The sequence below is a fragment of the Fulmarus glacialis genome, unplaced genomic scaffold (assembly GCF_000690835.1).
Source record: "Fulmarus glacialis isolate BGI_N327 unplaced genomic scaffold, ASM69083v1 scaffold2598, whole genome shotgun sequence".
In the NCBI taxonomy this organism is placed as follows: Eukaryota; Metazoa; Chordata; class Aves; order Procellariiformes; family Procellariidae; genus Fulmarus; species Fulmarus glacialis.
The window spans coordinates 1-15,331 of NW_009229932.1; the positions used below are offsets into that span (position 1 = coordinate 1).

General features: G+C 44.5%; 1 protein-coding gene across 1 annotated transcript in view; it reads left to right on the top strand.

The window, feature by feature from the left end:
• Window positions 1-5: 5 nt before the first annotated feature.
• LOC104081314 (potassium voltage-gated channel subfamily H member 5) overlaps window positions 6-15,331 on the top strand; it is a 44,939-nt gene continuing 29,613 nt past the window's right edge. Inside the window, exons 1-2 of the mRNA XM_009584008.1 lie at window positions 6-78; window positions 13,454-13,577. Coding sequence (XP_009582303.1) covers window positions 6-78; window positions 13,454-13,577 — 197 coding nt within the window. The remainder of the gene's footprint in view (window positions 79-13,453; window positions 13,578-15,331) is intronic.

Here is a 15,331-nt window from a genome sequence, read left to right on the forward strand (position 1 = left end):
ACAGGATGCCGGGGGGCAAGAGAGGGCTGGTGGCACCGCAGAACACCTTCCTGGAGAACATTGTCCGGCGCTCAAGCGGTGAGAGATCCCCTCCGTCCATCCCTCTGTCCGTCCGTCCATCCATCCCTCCGTCCATCCCTCCATCCATCCATCCCTCCGTCCCCGCGGCGGCTCCTCGGGGCGCGGAGCCGCCGCGCCCGCTGCCACGCCGATGGGTCTGTGCCAGAGCGGTGCCTTCAAGGAACGGGGTCTGCTGTGCCCCTCCGGGCTCCGCTGGAGCCTGCCCTCCGCGGTCCTTTCCCTGTCCCCCCCCTCACTTCTTACATCGTTATCGGTACTATGGATTTGTAGCTTTTTTGTTGTTGTTGTTTTGTGAGCCGCTTCTGAAAATAAGTAGTCATCATTTACGTTTCTAACATCCTCTCCCCTCGTCGGGTCATTTTTTTTCCTCCTTCTTTTTCTTTAGTTCTCTAATAATTGGGCTTGCAACCGTTTTCTTTCAGGGTTTCAAAGTCTTTGCAATTCTGTGACACTTTAAAGTCTGTGGCAAAGGTACCGGGAAAGAGGATGAGGGAGTGACTGTGATTTGGACGATTGTAATCCTGTGGCTGAGCAAATATGTAAAGAACTGTCTGCAGTTGCTCATCTATAGCTCCTCTGTTAGGTGAATATTTACAGGACTGGTTCAGGACTGCATGGCCGTCAAATTATTCCTTGCTGCTGGATTTAATTTTACCCTTTCAGCCAGTGCAAAGCACTGATCAAGAGTACTGTATACAGCTCCATTAAAGTTACGATGTGGTTGCAGACCACCGTGTATTAACGTAGATGCTGCTTTAGACAAGTCTTGTGCTAGTTACATTCCTTTTTTACGTAGTCTTTGCACTGGCACATAACTACTGAAACATATGAGTGTTTGCACAAATGAAGTCCGGTAAGAGACCTCGACTTTGCATCTGCTGAAAGACATCTCCTTGGACAGCCCAAGTGTAGGGTGACCCTGCTGTACCAAAGCACTGCTGTGCCAGCATGCATCTGGGGTCTTCATGGGAAAGATGGGCAGGGCAGAGCACTGAGAATTAATCAAGTATTATTACTTGAGTATTATTAATCAAGACACTAATGTGATCTGAAATTGTGCTGAAAAGTGTTCCCTTCCACCTTTCTATTGCACGATTCTGGATTTACATCACATTCACACTAACGTGGTCTGGTGTGCTGGCTTGAAGTTGATTTTGTTGGCAGGTAGTGAATTAGTGATTCATTGACTTCCCCAGGAGCAGGAGTGGGATGAGGACCTAGAATTTGTTTTAAAATGTTGTATGGTATAATGCCAGCCTTGTATTAAGCCATCAACCCTTTTTGGGGGGCTTCCTCCCTCTCATGTTGTTCTGTGTTTGGCTGCTGGCTCTGTGTCAAGCTCTGTAGCTGCACGATCACTAAGAGCTATTTTCCTGCAATAGTGTATTTATTTACCAGAATATTAAATGCAAGCTTAATTAATAGGGGTTTATATAGCACTTTCCCTCTGACAATTTCAAAGCGCTGGGTGGAATTTAATTACACTTCACAGCTCCTTGTGGAAGAGGACACACAGAGGCATTCCCAACCTGTTCTTAGAACTGTGGCGTAAACGGGGGCTCGGGGCATCACAGTTGTTTTCCCAAGGTCATGCGAAAAGTCGGTGGCAGAGCTGGGAACGCGGTTTGGGATTGCCATGCTTTTGTATCATGCTCTAATCAAATCATATGGCCTCCCTGGTGAAAGCTCAGTAAAGGTTTGAGATGTCAAAAACTAGAAAAGCTCAGAAGGCTTTCGAACATGATACTTTAAAAGCACATATCCCTCCCCAGTTTTTAACTGGTCTAATTTGGGAGCATAAATCATGCTGATCTGGTCATTCATTCTGCTTTTTCTCTGCCACTGGTGATGCCTAAGCATGATGCTACAGAGGCAAATCTGCCCGTCGGACAACAAAGCAATAAGTGGATTGGGAATTTGTTTTTAATGCATGTAAGTGGTCAGTGTTGTGCCCTGAAACATGATTTAGTTCTTACTTTTGTCATCCAGGACATTACCTTATTTGTCCTTTATAAAAATAGTAATTTTCATTGGATTCAGCACTGTTTAATCCGAACTTAATGGTATCCAATAGAGCAAATCTGGTTCAAGTATCTCTGGCCAGTGCTCGGTAGAAGGCTTTGGTCTGCTGATTGTGTGCTGGGTTTTGTTTTTGTACTTGGATTCACCAGTTTCCAAGAGATTTTTCATCGACAAGTTGAGGAATGGGATGAAGGAAAGACTGATGATTGTTTTTTAAAATATATCTTCAGCATCCTCAAAAAAAGTCCTTCTATTGCCTTTCCTGGTTAGAGAACGCTCTCTTTTGAGATTTCGCACACTTATGCAATCCCATTGCACTTCTTGACCATAAATCTCTTCTTAACAACCAGGAGAAGGTTTGTAGATAGAGGTAATACCTTCTATTAGGCAACAGGTACAGCTGGAAAAATTAGACCGGTATTTCGGCAGATAGACTCTCCTTCAGGTGAAATGGAAGCAATGGTTTCAAAATGAAACGTAGGTGGAGACAAATTACTCAGAGTTCCCAGAGATGGATCTGAATAACAAAATTTGTAGACAAAATTGCAGTAATTTTAAAATGTGGAAAGTCAGAGCTGACATAGCGGGGAAGCGGCGTGCAGACTTAGTGTGGTGGCCAGCCTGGTGTTCAAAGCAATCATATATTCGATTTGCAGCATTATTTAGGCATTTTCTATGTAGGAATGTTGTCAACCTTTCCTTTTCACCCCAGCTTTGGCTACAAATCAGGTTAAAATTGTGGGAGAAGAGCTCACAGCGCGTCAGTCATGAGCAAAGCATCGAAGAGCTGAGCAGAAAGGAATGGGGTGGCCCTGGCACCCATATGGAGGGGTGGGATTTCTGGGCTGCCCTGCCGGACGTTCCTCTCCCAGCCGACGTGTTTGGGAAGGATGGAGCAACTGCCAAAGCGATGCGGGGTTCCCACGGTGTCCCTTTGCCCAGGGAACCTCTCTTTTGGAGGTGGCTTTACACCTTGCAGCTTGTGAAGTGTTTTAGAGCAGCGGCGTACTTTGCTTTTTGGAGAGCAGCAGGTTGCAGGTGCTTCCCAAAGCGTTTGGTGGTGGACGGTAACCTCTCAGCTGCTTTGCGGGCTCTTCGCCCACACCACAGCTATGCTCCGCTCGAGGAGAGACAGAGTCTGCGGGGAGAAGCGGGGTCTGTCGTTAGAGCAACTGCTGCAGTTGGTGAAAAGGGACGAGCCCTCAGGACACACAGACCTATCTTCAGGGTAATGTCGGTGCACTCTCTGCAATCTCTTTTTTTTTTTTTTTTTTTCTTTTAAAGCACAGTGAAAATACGTCGAGTAGAGGTCTTATCTGAGGCTCACAAAGATTGATACGATCTCACTACAGCCTTGACTGGGCCCTGGATTGTAAGAACACGAGGTGTTTTGCTGGGCTGAAAGAAGCAGTGTTTTGGGAGAGCACTGGGGTAAATCACAATACGGTGACTGCCTTTTACTGCCATTAGTGTTTTGGACTTTTAATAAGGGCCTTCCTTAGGGCAATGTTCTCTCCTAAGATGTTCTCACCAGCCTGTGCCCGTTATTACTAATATTATTGGTTGCTTCTTCAGTGCGTTCAGAACTCCTGCTGATACCGACCTCGGCTCAGCATCGCGGAGGTGCATCGGGTACAGAATTGGGCAAGTCTCTAGAGCAGGGCTGGGCTGCCTGGACCCGGCCGGCGTGCAGAGCCACGCGCCCAGCGGCAGAGAAATGTGTCTGTCTTGCCTGTCCGTCTTCACCCTTCACATATTCTAGCAGGAAAAGCATTAAGCTTGTGCTAATGGCATAATTTGTTTTTATGGTAGAGGATGAGTTTGGGAAAAAGTTAACTCTGGGACTTAGCGGCAATATGCAAGAAAGAGTGCTAACAGTCTGGAAAAGAGGCTTAATTTAGTGGAAGACCATATGTAGTCGTATCTATATGATAGGAGTCATCAATATTGGTTATTGTTTCTGTTGCAATAACTCTAAGAAGCTTCCTTGGGAAAATGGGTCTTTCAGATCTTCCACGAATTTATTTTGACACTTGGGCTGAAATCTTGGCTCCGTAAGGCTTATGTGGGAATTTTAGTATGAGCTTTAATAAAGCTAGCATTTAATTCCTGGCCTTTTCCAGCTTTGTGCCACATTCCTACAAAGCAGGTCCTTCAGACAGAGCTTTACGCCCCGCTGCGTCCCTGTGACTTTGGTGCGCGAAAGGATCAACCCTGTTTACAGGTGACTGTGTTGTCAGGGCAGGTTACCCAGGAAGGGGGAGGAACCGGGTGTCACATCTGTAGCACTAAGACACCTTTTTCATTTTTATTATACTGGTATTATAGATAACATAAGTGTCTGTTGTCTGTCCTGTCCTTCCTACTAGCCCATGCAGCGTGCCTGATGTCTTACAGGCAGGGTGACAAAACACTGTCGTTCTCATGGGACATGACACATGTAGGCTTCCCTCCCCTAGCTTAAAACAAGCTGCATTTTCATCTGATCCAAATGAAGTTACACACGCTGCAGAGGGAAAGTTCTTTAAAGGAAGTTACTTCAAGTTTACAGGATGTCTGTCGCTGGGGAGCCTCCGAAAAAAAAACGCGGACCTCAGCAGTTCCCTAAATCTCTACATGAAGACACTCTAAACCGTGGGGTGAAAGTTTCCGTCCTCCAGTTCAGTTGAACTGAACTGTGGAGAAGTTACTGAAGGGACGACCAAGGAGCTTATGTCATTAGGGCTTGCTTTGGCATTCGAAGGCACAGGGTTCCTTTTGCAATTCCTACGACTGCAGGGGGCCTGCTGATACGTAAATCAATGCAAAGTGGATTTTTACACTAAGCAGCATTACGAGGTGACGTTTGTGAGGAGTTTTCAATTGCAAGCGCCCCGCTTTCCTCACTTTTCAAGTTGGTTTGCTGAATGCAGAAAGATTAAGCATATCTGACCGCTGCTGAAATCGGGGGAGTTTTACATGGTCTAAAAATTTTTTATATGTGGGTTTTTTTTAAAAAACCCTGGTTATGGCAACTCTATACCATTGTATTAATTTAGAAACCCAAATAATGCTGTATCATTAGCTAAAGGAATAGCTGGATTTCCTTGAGGTCTGATCAGCTGCTTTGTAAATTGTGGGTCTTCTCTTTCTAACATTTCTTTTTGTGCGTATCGCTGGCGGTGGGAGAGATGTGCTCTTCTGGGGGAGGCTTGAGCGCTGCTGAGCGCTTGCCACAAGAGGTCACTGCAAGAGTTGCTGCATTCCCAGGTTAATGTTTAAATCTGAGAGAGAAGAGAAAAATGAAATTACTGGGGTTTTTTTGTTGGGTTTTTTTTTTTGAGTTTGGTGTTTGTTTTTTTTTTTTAGAGTAAACATCCAGTATTTTTATTGCTGTTGGAAGGAGCCAAAGAATAATGTCAGGAAGTTAAGTGAGCTGTGGGAATATATTTAATTAGCCCGTTTAACAGGGCAGCGTTCGGTGGTTAGCCGGGATTTTAAGTTATTCTCCTGGAAAGCTAAGGGAATAGGATTTTCTGGTTTGATAAAATTAAGTAATAGAAGAAGATTTTGGAGTTAACACTCTAATGTTTTTCAGAAAAAAAGTCTGGTGCTTGTTTAACCAGCACACTCGGTGACTGGCTGTTTCAAATGCCGAGCCCTGTGTAACCCAGATAGCCCGGGCCCGATCCTGCACCCACGCGCGTCAGCGAGTCAGACCGCTGGCTTGTGAGCAGCCCCGCAGGAGACTGGCCTGAAGCAGCACCTCGGCCCTGGGCTGGGATCGTCCTGTTGAGAGTTTTGCTTCGGCCGCTTGCACAGAGAGGGGAGCACGGGAGAGGCAGAAGATTCTCTGCCAAAGGAGGTTTTTTGAGACACAGCCAGGCTCTGTGACACTGCAGCCAGGACCAGCTTGGGGCTGAGTGTTTGCAAGAGGAGCCCCCGTGTCTGAACAACTACGGGTACCACAATTTTCTCATCTGGGAACGTGAAGCAAGCACTCGCGTTTGTGTAAAGCTAGAAATCTGATTTTTGCTTGCTCCCCGAGGGTGCCTCTGTGCCTTTAGTGAGAGCGACCAGTGTGCTCCAGTTTAAATTTAGTCTTGCAACATCTATGTTATGTTCTGCATAATTTTAACAGAGAACAGATTCAGCAGTGGCATTTAGAAGATAACCGGGATAGGTGAGGATTAGTTTAACTCCAGGATAAATGAAGTGTGTGTGGGAGAACCTGTGATCAGAATTGTATGAAATGTCATTTCGTTAGCAGCTCACAGGGACGCTCTCTTGTCCTTGCTGACTCCAAACTCTTTCTGGAGTCAATGAAGTTGTGCCACGGTAAAGGCAGGGGACCGCGCTGTTTGTGGGCTTTCACGTTCAGAATGATTAAAGTTCATTTTTTAAGTTCTCAGGAGGTAAATTCCAGGTAGACTCTAATCTTTCTTCTCGAGCTTGCTTGCTAAATTGCTGAAAGCTGCCGTGTTCCCAGCTAAGTGACTTACACGTGGATTTAATATTTCAGCCAATGCTGGATTATTTATCTTTTGTTTTATTTGAGGAGCACTTATTTGGGGCAGGAAATAAATCATTTTAGCATAGTCAATATGGTGACATCTTGCTCTGGGTTTAGCCCTCTTTGCATTTTCATAATATGAGTATTAACTAAAAACAACAGTGCTACAGAAAGGTGACGTAAAGAGTTAGTCCTTTGAGAGATTTTTTTTTTTTTTTCAGGCAAGCAACGCTTAATGTGCTGGATAAATTGGATGACACTGATGTTTTGCATGCTTTAAAGACACTGGGGAAATAATAGCTTTGTTAGAAAACAGCAATGTGGTTTTAGAGTAAGGAGTACAAAGTGCTGGCGGAGGTTGCCGCTTCAAGCACAGCGGTTTGTCTGCAGCCGCCCCCCGCGCTGGGGGGATGTTGGTGCCCGTTGAGGCTGATTTCAGAGGGCAGCGCCCATCAAAAGGCTTCAGGAGTTTCTGTTGTGGTCTGTGGGGATGCAGTATGGCTTGAGCATGTGGTTGGAGTCACTGCAAGCACCGCCAGTAGATATATGCATTATCGGGGCCGAGACTTGCTCAGGAGAGCTAAAAGAAAATAAAAAATGAGAACATTTTTTAGGACCCCCCTCCCCAACACACGCACAGAGGAGCCCCACGAGTTTTCCAAGACGGTCTAAACAAGACTGCAGCAATATGCTGACCCTGTGTAGTTACAAGGAGAGTCAGCTGACAGCAGTTCAAGTGGTTTGGGGCTTTTATAAGACAGCATTAGCAAAAAAGGCAAATTCCAGACGTTTCACAGAGCCTGTCAGGTCCCGGCTGCGTTTGCTCTGCAATGGAAGGGCGGTAATTCTGAAGGACAGCTCTGTGTAAAGTTGCTTGAGTTAGGAGTTTGTTCTTTAGTGCTTCTTTTTATTATTGTAATAATTATTATTACTTGTGTTCTGCTACTGCTTCTTTTTTTTTAAAACGTCTTTTCAATGGTGACTTTTCTAAAAAGATTAGTTGCCTGTTTTCTTGGGATGAGACGGAATTCCGAAATGGTCATTTAAACAATTTTGGTTACAAGTGGTACCCAAGCATTCTTGAGAAAAGATGATTAGAGACAACGTTTCTCACTTGGCTAAGCATATCTCCTGGAATGATTTAGCTGTTCTTGCTCTCCTGTGATTACATAACATGAATTTTACACTGCTTTGGGCATTTCATTGGTTAAAAAAATTGCTTGCACACTGTGGTCTTTTTTTTTTTTTATAGAAAAAACAAAAAAAGACTCAGCGCTGTGTTGAGTATTGGCTACTGCAAGATAGAGTAAGATTAGGTTAAAGGCTTGCTGCTTTACAGCATAGGCTGTTTTTATACAAAAGAGCCTGTTTACAAAACAGAAGTGCAGCAGCAGCAGCAAATACAGTGCCTTTAACAATTGTTTTCCTCAATTGTGTTTTCCAGCCTGAAATTTTGTATGCCTCTAATACCCCAATTCCTTGCTATTGGTATGAAACCTTGTAAATAGGAGAGTTATATTAGCTAATAAAAAGCCTGCTGACTTCCTAAGAGGAATCTAGCAACTCTGAGACAGGGGAGTCTGCTGGCTGAGCCCTGCTTCCCCGCGCCCTTATAGACAGACACTGGTGTTTAGATGTGCCTAGTCAAAGAACTTATACAACCTACAGATTTGTGATTTGGGCTCTCTGCAATATATCAGAAAGGTGGAGAAAATGATTGGTGGAGGCAATGACATCAAGATAAGCTTAGAAATAATAAAAATTGACTTTTATCTCTAAGGAAATGGGAAGTGGAAATGGATTTTCAGTGCATTGGAGAAATTCAAGCAAGGATGAATGCATTACCAGACACTTGGGGCTAATCATTGTGCAAGTTTTGAAGTTAGCTGCATGTTAATGTTTTCCGAGTATGAGAGATGACCACATGCTAATCTGGATCACAGTTGCATAGAGTTTCATATACTGAATCAGACCGTTGGTCTGTCAGATTTACTGTCCTGCTTTCAGCAATGGCCAATGGCTAGTGGACCAGGGGAGAAGTCCCCAGCCTCCATAGTAAAATACGTGTGAGATTGGGTGCTGCTGTACACGGAGAGAGAAGACTTTCCTTTCCGGGCCACAGCACAGATATTGCACAAGTTTTAGTTACCAGTGTCTTACTGCAGAATGCGGGCTCCGTAACTCTGGTTATCCTTGGCAATCCCTGTTGTGATACTGTTCTTTCAGTAAAGTCGTGGTATACTTAAAAACTGAGTAAATTCAGGTGTTCCGGTGTAGCTGTAGTGGCTGAATTCGGTGTTGTCCAGTTATTAGTAGCTAAACTCTGTTAAGAAATACTTATCCTTGAGAATACCTCCAATATAATATATTCTTTAAACAAACTAGCTTGCAGAATATAGCTCTTGTGTATTGAATCCAGCAGGAGGAAGCTGTGGAGATCCCAGTGCTGGTGTCCTTGCTATGCTCATCACCCTGCAATTTGCAGACCTTTTGTTGGCTCCTTTTCTTTTTCTTCTGAAGAAGGCGTAAAAGACCAGTCTTACCTGTTGAAGACTAGAGCGGGCCAGGAGAGCTCGCCTCTCCCATGAAGGGAGTCTGAGCCTGCGTCTGTTTTGCAGAAGGCATCTGCCCTGGGGGGCAGTCCTTGGTGTGTGGCATTGCAGGGCTCACGCCCATCCTTTAGAAAGGACTGATTGTGTAAAGTCCATTGGCTCGCTCCAGAAAAGATCTTTGGTATGAACTAACCGATGTGGAGTGTGGGCCATCAGGGGAATGGGTGGACCGGGAGTGAACCTGGGATTTAATGATGGAGGTGCACCCAGTGCTTGCCTGCCGCGATGCTGGCGGGGCACGTCCCCGGGCTGCCATCGGGTGAATAGCTGTGGTCTGGGTGTGTTTCCTCCCTGTTGCGTGCATGGACGTATCTCAGGAAGGAGCAAGTCGGTTGGCAGCCTGTAGGCAGGTCTGTAGCACACTTGTCTTGATCTGCTTGAATGAAGACTTGGCTTGTGCTAAGACGCTGCTATGGGACTTCACCACAGCAGGGCACGGGGGGACATCAAGGTGCCCTTGGCTGAGGGTCCTTGCTTTGGAGCTGCTGGCAAAGGAGGCCAGGAGGAACGCACGGCCAGTTGTGTTTGGAAGGGAAGAGACTCGTCTTTGGTGTTAGGCTGCCCTATGGCAACTGGAGATGGAGAGGAAATGAGGTTCTTCCAGCCCTTGTCTCTTACGCCAGGTTCAAGCAGCCAGCTGGAAATCGAACAGAGTGGAATTTGCCATAGTCAGACGGATGGAAATCTTGACCCAAGACACAACTGTGATTGACCTTTCTTAGCGAGGAAACCATGTAACTGCATTGTAGAAATATGGAAGTCAGGCCTGCAGATGGATTTAGTCCAGGACTGGCTGTTAGGACCCAACTTCAGGGGATGTAACTGCAGAAATGGACTTTCATGAGTGGTTAGTGGTGATGACGTGGTACAAGGCGGTCTCTCCTCCAACTACACAAAACTCCTAGAAACCCTAAGGTGGTGTTCTCTACTAAGGAGTCTCTGTTGTTGACCAAGGTTAGGCTCCAAAACAGAGACACGTTAGAGAATACACAAGGAGTCACAGCAGAGGACTCAAAGCAGAAACTCCGCCGTGTTCCTTTGCACTCTGCAATTTTAGGAAATTATGGCCAAAAAAAAGAGGTTTTCTCAAAGTGTCCTGTCATTCAGTATGCAGTTTGGTTGTTTACAGCTGGGTATGGACTGCTAATGTAAAGTTAAATCTGCCTGGAGTTTTGATCTGGAGAAATTGTAGAAATAGGGAAGAATTAATATGTGTCTTGGTTGGAGAAAATAACATGACTCCTGATAAAATGGAGTCCTGTGGATGCTGAGACTTGGGTACGCAATAAATCCCAACGGCCAGACGCTGACCCGTTCTTCCTTAAATTTCATCAAGCTGCTCACTGAGCAGGGCATTAATGAAACATGGATTCCTATGGCTTTGTGCCCGCAGTTAGATTCATTGGTCTCTAACAAGATGCAAACATTGATTCAAGATTTTTCTTCAGTTGGAATAGGACACACACATACATATTCACGTGCTGAGCACGGATGAATAAGCCTTATTTGCTTAGGAGACAAGGGTAAAAAAGAAGTTGATTAAGTAAAGGAAAATTCATGGGGACAAAAGAAAACATATTCTAATAGGTGGTCGTGTTTCTAGTACATATATTGTATATCTGATCTAACCTTACAAATACTAGTATCTATCAAGAAACTTCTAGTGTCTATTTTTTTCTAATTTTATGGTGTTTTTTTTTTTTTTAACTATCAATAGTTTGGCTTTATGTTTTGTTCCCTCCCAAGTTTCTGGTGGATTTGATCGGTTTAGTGAATGCCTTATCAAGTATTTTGAGACACTCAGGTGTAAGGAAGCATAAAATCCATAGAAGACAGCCATTAAATACTGTGTGTCAGTCGCTGGCTGCCAACACCTATCTTCTGCTCTGTACTCTGTGTGCTGAAACAGTTACGTGGTGGGAATACACGGTCAAGATTATGTCTGTCGGGCGGGGAGGCTTCGAAGCAGGGTTGTCTGCTTTTGGACTGTGGTCCTCTGGGGAGCACCCAGATGTGCGCAGCATCCACGAGTGAGTTTGGTATTGCGGTCTCTCATCACAAGCACCCAGGTTGTGCCCACTGTATCTAGATATGTGAGCAAAACTTTGGCAGAAGATAATCCTATAAAGAAATCTCTTTCCAGATCTAACCAGAGGACTTGTAATATTGGTTGTTTCCCTGTGGGATGGGAAATTAAGAATTGCTTGCGCTCCCATCCTCTCCAGCTGCTGGGGTGCGGTGGTGGTAGGGCGGCTGCCACGGGGGGAGCCCGGAGGGTTTAGGGGGCTGGTGGTGTCTCCCCTTTTCCAAATTGGAGAAGATGCAAGGTGTTGGGGGGACATCAGTACAACGGGATGAGCTCCAGCGAACCCTTTGCTTTCCAGGGGGTTAGGATGTCCCCTGTGTTAGTATCTGCGCTGTGCTGAGGAAAGCTGGGCTGAGTCCCCGCTGCAGAAGGGGCTGCGGAAAGCCAGGGAGATTTTCTGTAACGCTCAGGCTTTACTCCGTGTCTCCTGCTGCTTGCAGCGAGGGCATCTCCCTTCGGGTAGGAAAGCAAATTTTTAAAGTTGGCATTTAGGCTTAAGAATATTTATGATGGATTCAAATAAATTCTTTGAGCTTGAAGGTGTTAGATTTCACAAAATCTAAGCTTCTATTTCTCACATTGGTTGGCTTTTAAATATTTTTTAATCTGCTTTTCTATAGAAAATCCAATAATCTCCAGATTATTTTTTGCCAAATTCATGCTTGTAAAGAAAAAAGAAAGAAATACTGTTCTTTTCAGTGCACTTTCCTTGCTCAACAGAATAACGTTTGCATAATGTACAATCCAGTCACAGTTATAAATACTCGGAGAAGGGTGTGTGTAGCTCATGCAAATCCACTGTCACTTTTATGTGAAAATGAATGTGTGCACCTGAGTATATGTCTGTAAGTAATTGGCATAGCCATTTATAAGGCTTTTATAAGGAAAATCTGTAAAAACCTCCTTAATTTTTTTTTCCCCACCAGAACTGCAGAAAGGAACATTTCCTATAATTTCTATACAGTAGTGATTGTTAATAGTTTATTTTAATAGCTTTTTAGCATCAATGAATGGGACCAGTTAGTGCCATAGCTGCAGTCAAAATGAAATTGAAAACTAACAGTAAAAAAAAAAAAGAAAACTCTGAAGATCATCACAGACTACAACTTGAGAACCTCTACTAAGTGAGAATATTATTTCTGAAACAAAATTAGGAATGTTTACAGTGTTGCTGAACATAAAATCTCACAACAATGTGTTTAAGCAAAACAGGTATTTCCTTCTTTGGAAACGCCTTGCTAAAAGCAGGGATGGGAGAATCTTTGCAAACTAGTGAATAAAACTATTTTAGAACTAACTCATAATGTGTTGGTGCCAGTCCGTGCGTATAAACTGTAGGCACTGACTGAAAGAACAGATGACTGAAGCGATATTTAAACCTGTGTTCAGCCTCCTAGAAATACTCCCTGCCCATATTCTGTATTTACAGCAATGGGTGCATGTTACTAGGATGAGCCAAACCCACCTATTTGCATTTTTAATAGACTGCCACTGAAATTCAATACTTGTTTTGTGTTATTTCAACGTGTAAGTCCCTTTGGCACTGATCAGTTCCCCGATCGTGCTGAATTTCCGTGCGGGTCACTTAATACCCGCGCTCCCAGGCGTGATGTGGCTGGTGCCGTACCAGGAGATGCGGTGGGCACATCTCGCCCCTCCCCAGCGGCTCCTGGCGCGCTCTGTCCCTCGTCCCAGGGACGCTGGCTGGGTCCTGCAAAACAGACTGGCACCTGCCGGGGGGAAAAATTTGCTTGTCTTAAGCAAGAGAATCGTCATCAGCGTTGGGCACACCTACGGTTCAGCGTTTAAAATTCAGTTTGTAAGTTATTTAAGGTTGATTTCAAGATACATATAAAATGAAAATCGAACGTGATACCTTGCCCAGATGTTGTGAATAAATGAATCCTTTCTAAATTGTTAAAGCATTGGTGCTTATATCAGTATTTTGGGGTGCAAGAAGCTACTTACGTTACTAGGAGTCGTCCTGTTTCATCACAATTTCTTTTCTGATGCCCATTTTGATTTCAGTTCCCTCTGAAATGTCACGATAGAAGTTACCATCATGAATAACTCTGCGTCTGCTGTGTAACACGTGGAGGATTTAAATGTGATTTGCCACTGACAACAGCCCTTTCCCTCTTTTTCTCTTTCTCTTTTCAGAATCCAGTTTTTTGTTGGGAAATGCCCAGATTGTGGACTGGCCCGTAGTTTATAGTAATGACGGTTTTTGTAAACTCTCTGGATATCATCGAGCTGACGTCATGCAGAAGAGTAGCACTTGCAGGTATGCCGACTGTCTGTTTGTTGCCACTCGATGCACTTTTAAAATTATAATCTGCTGGGAAGAACAATGAGGTTTTGGAAAAAAGGTTGAGGTAAGAAAAGCGTTGTTTTGCAGAAATTAAGGTATTGAAACAGGCTTTAAATGAATGAAACCATCAACTTATTCAGGACATGGTAAAGCACTTTGAAATTTATCCTGGCTAATATCAGTACGAATGTGCTCTAGCTAATGATCAAATAAAGGAAGTGGGGTTTTAGGTAATATATTTCAAAGGCTTTTTTTACTAGGTTTTTGTTAATTCTCCTGTTACCTTGCCAGGAGGCAGTGGGCTATTCTGTAGCCCATGTTGGTCCCTGTTATTACACACCCCCGCAGCGCACAGTAATGTGCAAATTGCATCTTTATTCCCAAGAGAGTGATTAAGCTGATGATACATTTACTCTAAGCATTGCAGCTTTATGGCTTTTTCCTTTTGTTGGTGGTCTTTCAGGAGTGGGCAGCTGTGATTTATGGTTAGACATGGATCTGCGCCTTGTCTGCTGCATCCTTTGAAAGGAGGTGCTTTGGGGCAAGACTAAATCCTTAATGCACGTGTGCGTGAGCAAAGTAAACGAGGGACAGAGGCAATAAGGAATGGCTGAGATACAAGTTTGTGTGGGTTTTCCCTTTGTGCATTCAGGGAGGGACCAACTCCAGGGCCCTGGGAGGAGGGGGCTGCATATCTACAGCGGCGGTTTTTGGGAGACGGGTGCTGCCAGACACCGATCGTCGGCTGTCAGTCATCGCTTACTCCAAAAAGCAACCCATGCTGATGTGTGGTCGCTGCTGTCATCTGCCGGAAAGGGGAGGAAGCCTTGGGGGTCCAGGGTTGCTCTGTGCAGCCAGGTGTCCTCTAATGGGCCATGGAGAAGAGAGAGCCACGTGCTGCCGAAATGAAATACTCATTCACACAGTAGCAACAGAGTCGATATACTCAGTGGGGCTGAAAGAAACAGCCTTATCACAGCCGTCCTGGATACACACGCATGCTTTCCCCTTTGCTCTCTGCTACCCTGTATATTGAACTATGTAAGTTTGCTGTGAGCCAGCACTTTTATAGTCTGTGCACGTTAAAATAATTGCAAATATAGAATGGGATTGTAGGAAAATGTTGAGGAAGTGAAGGTTTAGCAATAGCTCTCTGATAATGATTCCCCTGTGCCTCAAATGCTGAGGGCACCAGAAGGTTTATTCCGAGTGCTTTTTGTGAATGTGCTGGGCTCCGGTTACCATTTGTAAGGATCCTGTTTTGACCACGTTCAAGTAGATCATAAAGGTGAATCATACAGATGCAAATTCAACGAGGAATTACTGTGGAAAATGGAATTGATAGCAAAGATACTTTTTTTTTTTCTTTAATCTTCATTCTATACATCCATCTCTGGATTTTGGAGAGGCCTCTACACTCAAAGCATGGCTAGTACTTCTTCTGTGTCTGGGTCTTAGCTGGTGGGGTTATATATGCAGTGTGATGTTTCCTGCCTCTTAGGAGGCATCCCAGGCTTTGCAGATTAAAGGAGAGCAGGAGAGGTTTTCAGCGTGGTCTGACACGCAACGTGTAGCCTTCCAGAGCAGTGTCTTTGGAGCTGCTCTCTAATGAAGAGCTGTGCAGCCGTGTGGAATGGAAAATAGTCTTGAAGGCCAACGGTGCCTGCTTAGGCTTACCCAGTAGAATGGAGGTTTTTTGATATCTGGGGCTATTATTTATATTATTT